General features: G+C 44.6%; 1 protein-coding gene across 1 annotated transcript; it reads left to right on the top strand.

The window, feature by feature from the left end:
- Window positions 1–6274: 6274 nt before the first annotated feature.
- On the top strand, window positions 6275–7723 carry kcns2 (potassium voltage-gated channel modifier subfamily S member 2; the record flags this gene model as incomplete). The annotated part of the gene is made up of 1 exon (XM_080040329.1): window positions 6275–7723. One exon carries the CDS (start codon window positions 6275–6277, stop codon window positions 7721–7723), a length of 1449 nt encoding a protein of 482 aa, XP_079896455.1.
- Window positions 7724–8671: the final 948 nt, after the last annotated feature.

Below are 8671 nucleotides of genomic sequence, written 5' to 3' on the forward strand. Positions count from 1 at the left end.
AAACCTCTCAGAACTGAATGAATGAATAAAATTTGAATAAGCATCTGGACCTTTCATGCAATTTATTTTCTCCAGCTCAGACTCAAATTTTAAAGCCATTTATAGCAATGCATACTAAACTGTACATTACGATTACACATCTATTCAGTCTAATACATGATTGCCTAATTATTTTAATATCAGTTTATAGTTGGGACCGTTCTCAGGGTTTTAAGAAACTGGCTAATGTTGTCTTTTAAAACCATGTCAATTGGCAGTGACGTAAATGATCCGTCAAGCAGTAACACATAAGACTTTCTTTAAATGTTGCCAATTATCCACTCTATTATCTAGAAATACAGACGAGGCCAAAAAAATATCACAAAACATCTGGAAGAGAATGTGGAATGGGTTTAAGTAAAAGGAAAATTAAAAATACCCATTCCTTTTAAATGTGATCATGACCAAATATGGGAGTTGATGTGTGTGTGCATTTGTGTGTGTGTGTGTGTGTGTGTGTGTGTGTGTGTGTGTGCATGCATGCGTATGTGTGTGTGTGTGTGTGTGTGTGCATGCGTGTGTCACCCTAAGCTCAGGTGGGCTATGCAGCAGTTGGATGACCTTGAACATTTCACACACAAGAGTAGTATAGGTGAAGAGAGGTCAACAATGACTGGATGCTAGGAGAACTCTCATCCTCTGAAGGCAGAAGACAGTCAAGTAAAAGTGTTTTTTTTTGCAGTGTTAACCCTGACCAGTGAAGCTTAAAGGCACACTGATCCACCTCTGGCTGCCAAAGCCGGATGAAACTGGAGCACAGAAACAAACTGCAGGTTGCCAATGCATTGCAGCAGCATCTCCTTGTTTTGAGCGACCTTTAACCTAAGATCGTTTTGTCACAAAATGACAACCGTGGAGCTGCCTCTGTATTTAGGTCACCCTGTTGCCGCTGTTACACACATTACTGCTTGACACTTTAGAGTAAATTGGTGCTCTCATCATGTCGAGCACATAGGCCCCTGAGTCCACTCTGATGTACACAGGCATAATAGTTATAACTCACTCACACTCTTTAGCTCTCAATCGGCGTCTCCATTTGCCATCTGCATTCATTCTACTCCTCCTGTGCCTGCCCTCTCTGCCATAATAATAAGGAGCTATTTGATTTGATTACTGTGATGCAAAGGGGGAAAAGAGGAGACGGATGAAAGCACATTTTATTTAAAATTTTGGAATAACAAAATTTAAAGGAGTGGTTCAATGTATTCTCATTTTAAGCTTGTCGCGTCACTCTCGGGTTCATGACCAGGTGACAGAAACCATTCCTTTAACTGTGTGAACATTTGTTTTTAAAGAAATGGACAAAGGTGGCTCATCGTTGGTTGGCAAACACAGTCAGAATATTAACTTTAAAAGTTTCTACTCATATATATATATTATTATTTTTTCGATAAATCTCTCCCAAGACATGCTGCTTCATCCGTAATGGCCAGCAGAGATATAGAGTGAGCTCTGAGTGGCAGCTTTTGTCAACGATGAAAGGGCTGTGGCATTTTTCTCGTGCGGTTATGGATTCCCCTGGCAATGCTTCAGATGGCACCCTCATGTTTTCAGCCGGGGACGAGGTCAGCAGATTGTTCAACCTCGACCTCTAATGTCAGTATTGAATATGAGTGACTGAGTGCAAAAAAAGAGAGATAGGACAGAGGGGAAAACGTGGGTATAGAATGTTATGAAAGACACTCATTGGGAAAGGAAGGGAAAGGAAGGAGATAGAGAAAAACCAAAGGCAGCCAAGCAGAAGGTATAGGCAGCAGCAGATTTAGTCAACACTAAAAAAGAACTCCTACACACTCTCACTCGAGCCTCCACCTCAGGCTTTGAAGGAGAGAGGAGACGGAGTGATAACCACCTCCTCTTCTTACGTTCTCTCTCTCATACACGCTGAGTCTGGAGAAAATGTCATCTTGACTTTCTGAAGGGGGATAATTGGGCTGATTGATTGACCCCTCTTGACCGTGTGGGTATGATTTTACACTTTTAAGATTTGAAACTGAAAACTTAGACCTGTTGGAATGATTAAAAATCCTCCCTGTAATTGATTGGTCCCCTTAGCGCTCTGAGCAGTTCCGCGTTGAGAAACACCTTAACCCCATAGCTCAGTCTCAAAACGCCCACTATGATTTATCTTCTAAAGTACTTTGGAAGTTAACTTAACCGGCAATATATAGGCTGGGCAAGGCTTCCATTCCAATAGTCCTTGACCCAACTAATGTGTCGTTCAATTAAAAATCTCCATTGTTTGGTTAACAATATGATTTAATTACGTTTTGCATTGAGAAAACCTTTACCCTCTACCTCAATACACCCACTATGTATCTTTAAACTTCTTCTGGAAATGAACTTAACCAGTAATATATAGGCAGCAAGGCTTCCATTTAAATGGTTTTTGACCCAACTAATGTGCCGTTCAGTTAAAAATCTCCATTGTTTAGTTAAATATTAATTATGTACAGAGTGCAAAGGCAATAGTTGGTTTCTTGTGATTTGAGGTCTCAGCTTGCAATTGGAGCCGTAGATCACTTTAATAGCAGGATCCATTTTATTTCCTTTATCTACTATTCAGCTTGTCTGGGCTGAAACACAACAATAAAGCTGTCTATTATTTAAGGAATACATTTGGGGGTTCTGCATAGTCTCCATCAAAAGATATGGGATGTGAATGAAAGCCTGCCAAGAGAATATAGAATCTAAATAATGGTTATTTAAAATGCACACTAGCTCCAACTAGATCACCTCCACAGTAAAACGTTGCTTACAGAGCGTCTAAATAATTCTTCCCCCCACTGTTGAACATAGTAAACTTGCCGTAAAGTGGGACGGAATGATTTCTTTGAAAAGCGGGGTCTGCTATCAATAAGAAAGCCGCTCTAAGGAGACCTGTTGAGAAATAAGCTGTGAGGAATAGTTCCTCCTGCACAAAGCAACACATAAAAGTCAACCGTGTGGGAGAAGAATGAATCAAAGGCAGTACGCTTCAATGAAAAGCAGAAAGTGAATAATTTGCAGATGATAGGAGGCTGGTTTGCAGCACACACAGTTTAGAACAACCTGCCTCGGTAACCCTGAACAAAGTCCTGATGGCTTTCGCTATAACAAACATCCTCTTCTTCACCCACGCTAATGACATCTGAGGAGGTGTGTGTATGTGTGTGTGTTTGATACCATTCAAGACTGATGGAACTTGCAGAGCTAGAAGACCTTATTTTTCACCTGAATCAGATAACCTGCACAAATAAATGAACATTACAGGTGTAGAATAAACACTGTCTGTCACCTTACAATAGTAATCTGTGACAGCTGAACGCCACCGTAATGTTGGCCTACATGTTGTTGCCCACATGGGATTACAAGAGATTCCCACACGGTGAGAGGAACATGTGATGAGAAATAATCAGAATAATACAGATACTGAATAAGACCCTGATGGACTAGCATAATGGTAGACCAAATAGGATTATAATCATTGCACAACATTCCCACACAATAACAAAAAAATAAAGTATGCGATTTCACAATTTTGGCATTAAGCAGATAGCAATTGTGTGTGCTTTCAAGGCTCTCGTTAAGCTTAGTAAATCCTACACCCCGGCAGTGAGTATCTGCAGAGGCCTATAACATGATCTATGCTAGCACACTGGGAGTAGTACCTGAGGAGCATAGGTGTTAGTTTTAAACCCACACCAAAGCATCCAGAATGAAGAGTTGGCGTGTGTGAATACAACTGTAAAGACCCAATCTGTACGGGCAATCTCGTGGGCTTTTCATGCTCCTGTTAAGCTCCAATTGTTGAGAGAAAGAGAGAGAAAGAAAGCTAGAGAGAGAGAGAGAGAGGGGGGGAGGGAGAGAGAGAGAGAGAGAGAGAGAGAGGGAGAGAGAGAGATGGGATAAAATATTAATGCACTGGCTGCCTGGGAGTACAAATCTGAGAGTGAGAGCTTCTATTCAGGAGTAAACAGCTCTAATGCTGCCTGTAGCCTGCGGTTATATATATTTTTTCAAACAAGTACTGCAATACAATAAGGCAAGTAGGAAATTGCTTCCAATGATCCATAATGCGTTTTTCAATGTCTTAATTAAACAGGGTGGCCGTTATGTGACATTGGAAAGAGGAGATGGTATTCACAGTGGCACAGCCTGAGGGAGAAATGGATGCTATTAAAGCCTTCACTTTACGGCTTTGTATTCAACAGGAGGAAGCGGCAGTGCTTCAGCCTTCATCGTGGCCTCTTACAAGTGTGTGTTTGGACTGACAAATGTGTGCTTTTAGTAACGGCTCAAACAGCGAAACTAAAAGGACTTTAATGTTTTGTTTTTTTCAAGTGTATTGACGTAACAGCTCAGACTAGCCATGACCTTGTAGCTAGTGACTTTAATCTGCTAATTACAAGCATCACACCTTTCTCATTTGCAAGATGCCTGCAGACAAAGAGCTCTCGGGGATTGAATTCTAGCCAGCAGGAACCCAAGAAAAATTAGCATGAGGCAACTTTTGTCTGCAAAGAAACCTTCAGCTCCTGATCAATAAAAATCAAGGATGCTCCACAAGGGAACACACTGGCTTTAACACTGGCTTTATGTTCCACCAGAAAGCACATACACATGTTTGCTGTGTCTTCCATGGAACAGCATTTTGGTGTTTATGGTATATGCTCTGTAGTGAGGATTAGACAAACAGTGAGGAGAGATTGACCCACGCCGTGTGACAGTGAATGTGTGTGTGTGATCAATGACCATGGCATAGACTCCACAATCAACTGTAACCTTTGCACAGAAGCACCATACCTCAAAGTTAACACACATTTACAGATTCACATTTGTAAAAACCCACTGTGATTCTCATTTGAAATTCTCATAGAGCCCTCTGTTACAGAGGTGTAGGCTAATGTATCTAGTAAGTAGGCTACATTTACAATACCTCAATTACTATAGGCCTACAAGCCTACTTACGTTCAAATTTGAGACTTCTTTTCATGCTACTTAATACTTCAACTCTACTGCAATAGACAGCCTATTGGCTTTGTAAAGTGGTATGTTAACAAAAGGTATGCACACAAGAGATGCGCTGTGTATGTATAAGCGCACACGCAACCTAAAGCGGGTAGAGGATCCTGAGGCGATCTTCACTGATTTTGACTATAAAAGTGGTTTTGAGAGATGCTAACAAGCGTTATCGCTGTCTCCACCTGTAAAGGCCAAGACATCTCGACCTCTACTGCAGAGACATTGACTTTGTATTTTGTTTTTTTAATCTGTTTCTTGTGCATCAGTAAATGCTACACTAATTAACCCATATTCAAATCACAGTGTATTATTATTATTATTGACCTGATGGTATCAGAGCTTTCCGTGTGTGCGTAAGTTGGTGACTCCCTCTCCTCTCCTCTCCGCGCCTCGCCCCTCGGCACCGTGATGCTGAGTTCACCTCGGGAGGGCGGTGCGCACGGAGGGCTACGTGTTGCTGCGCAGCAACAGATAGACAGATAGAGAGGAGAGAGGGTGAGAGAGGAATTCCCTCGCACAAGCAAACGCGGCTGCCAGGCAGGGCGTGTATCAGTCCTCCACCATGGCTCCCAGAATTGCCTGTAAGCCGATACCTGTAAGTGGAGGAGGTGTAAAACTCGCTGGATGGAGGATGCGAGGGAGTTCAAGCTTGAGGATGTGAACGACGTCGTATTTCGTATAGGAGACAACATCATATCTGACACCGCGCCGCCGACTCCCCGTGTAAGCGGGTCCCTTCCTCTTCTAACCCAAGCTGAGAAATGAAGCTGACAAAGAGGCGCATGTGTATGTGTTGACTCCAGGGCACCGAGGGTCTTTGGTCTCATTGTAGAGCCACAACTTGACAACAAACTGCGATGTGTCATCGCCGGAGTTGAAATGCAGAGTCGTCTTCTAGGGGAATTCGGTCAGCTGGACGCGTTTTAAAGTAAGTTCATCGTTCTCTTGTGCGCGTTTGTTTCAGTGCTCTTCGTATAATTGTCTTTAATTATAGGAAAAACACATGGTTGGTTGTGACGATATGTGTTTATTGAAGTGCAGCGTTCATTTTAATTATGATATCAAATTCAAATATATATATTTTTCTCTCTTCCCTGAATGTGCGTACCTCTGTGTGTGCAAGCTCTTTTTCTTTGTATGCTAATCTTTCTTTTACAATCTCTCTCTCTCTCTGTGTGTCCCTCCCCCTCTTTCTTCTCGTGCGTCCCCTTCTCTCCAGACATCTCCAGACATGACAGGTCCCGTCCTGGGGAACCCGTGCGGCGGCCGCGGTGGGACCGATGCGAATGACAACGCCGCCATCCGCATCAACGTGGGCGGCTTCAAGAGGCGTCTCCAGTCCGAGACGCTCTCACGGTTCCCGGAGACGAGGCTCGCGCGTCTGCTCCACTGTCAGTCCAAAGAGTCCATCCTGGAGCTGTGCGACGACTATGACGACACGGAGAAAGAGTTCTACTTCGACAGGAACCCCGCGCTCTTCCCTTACGTCTTGAACTTCTACAACACGGGCCGCCTGCACGTCATGGCCGAGCTGTGCATCTTCTCCTTCAGCCAGGAGATCGAGTACTGGGGCATCAACGAGTTCTTCATCGACTCCTGTTGTAGCAGCGCCTACCACTGTAGGAAAATGGACCAGGACCGTGAGGACTGGGAGGACAGGAGCGACGAAGGGAGCACCACTTCATCCTTCGACGAGCTGTTGGAGTTTTACAGCGACGCCTCCAAGTTCGATAAGCAGATGCTGGGGAGCGCACGGAGGCGCATGTGGTTAATGCTGGACAACCCGGGCTACTCTGTGGCCAGCCGCGTCATCAGCATCCTCTCCATACTGGTGGTGCTGGGCTCCATCGCCACCATGTGCATGAACAGCATGAGTGAGTACAGCCTGCTGGACAGCGAGGGCCAGCCCACAGAGGACCCCCGCTTTGAGGTGGTGGAGCACTTCGGTATAGGCTGGTTCACTCTGGAGCTGGTGGCCAGGTTCGCGGTGGCGCCAGATCTCCTGCACTTCTTCGGGCACCCGTTGAACCTGATAGACCTAGTGTCCATACTGCCCTTCTACCTGACCCTCCTCATGAACCTGGTGGCAGAGAGCAGCCCGGCTCTGGCCAACCTGGGACGCGTGGCCCAAGTGCTGAGGCTGATGAGGATTTTCCGCATCCTGAAGCTGGCCCGTCACTCCACGGGCTTGCGCTCCCTGGGGGCCACCCTACGGAACAGCTACAAAGAAGTGGGCCTGCTGCTTCTCTACCTGGCTGTCGGGGTGTCCTTTTTCTCAGTCATGGCCTACACAGTGGAGAAAGAGGACAGTGACGATCTCTCCACCATCCCCTCATGCTGGTGGTGGGCTACAGTCAGCATGACCACTGTAGGTTATGGAGATGTGGTGCCGGTGTCCATAGCGGGAAAGCTGACCGCCTCGGCGTGCATCCTTGCCGGGATCTTAGTCGTGGTGCTTCCGATCACGCTCATTTTCAACAAATTCTCTCTCTTCTACAAGAGGCAAAAGCAACTGGAAATCGCCATGAGGAGCTGCGATTTCGACGAGGAGATCAAAGAGGTGCCCTCGGTCAACCTGAGGAACTATTACGCGCACAAGGTCAAGTCGCTCATGGCAAGCTTGTCAAACATGAGCCGGATTTCACCCAGCGAAAACAGTCTGAACGAATCTATACACTGACTGAAACAGATTGAGCCCAGGGGCGATTCTAGGTTCACAGCTTTAGGTGTGCGTGGCACCCTTTCAACAATTTTTTAATGTTATTTTACAAAAGAAAATGTACATTTTAATGTAATTTTGGACCATCAATGTAGGAGACACACTGAATCATCTGACGTAAAAGGCACCAACAATTCTTCACTTGGTTTACACAGCTGAGGTGGTATTACAAATGAAATAGTATTATGCAAAGCTGACATGTGTCAGACATGTCTGTAAATACATTTTAAACTCTCACCAAAGCCAAATATAGCTAATTCGGGATTTCTTGATGTGATAGTTTAATGGAATAATTTAAAAATAATAACGCCCATTTACGTTTTCAAAAGCGTTTCCGTGTTTGAAGTCATGTTACGACTATTTCGTACAAGCCTACCTGTTTGTCTGGATGTGCAGTTTCATCTCATGCCAGAATCACCACTGTGGCTCAAAAACTGAACTTGTGGGAGCTGGTCAAAAATTTAATTTTCTTTTTCTTCTTCCACAATTATTTTTTAAAAGGGTGCCAGGATAAAGATTTAGTGGGACGGAAGCACAGCCTAAAAAGGGGCTAAAATCGCCCCTGGAAGAAGCAAGCACACCCACCGACCAGGTCGGCCGACACTGTTCATTCAATGTGGCTGCATGAGGAGCTGTCCAGAGTGCTGAAACCTCCGGCTCATTTAGCCCACTTACTTCCACTGATGTCTGACTGTTTGCCTCTCTGTAGCTCAGTGCAATAATGTGTTAATCTATATGTCAGTCACAATGTAAAAGTAAGCAAATGTACAGGGCGGGCCTTAATGTGACATTTCGCTGTGCATTAGTGTGGCCGTTCACCAAAATAGGCTCAGATTTGGCCCCGGTATGTTTAAAACGACAGAGAATGCTGTAGTTGTTCACGGTCCTTGGTGGTGTCACACTGTAGTC

Source organism: Ammodytes marinus (genome assembly GCF_949987685.1).
Source record: "Ammodytes marinus genome assembly, chromosome: 13".
Taxonomy (NCBI): domain Eukaryota; kingdom Metazoa; phylum Chordata; class Actinopteri; order Uranoscopiformes; family Ammodytidae; genus Ammodytes; species Ammodytes marinus.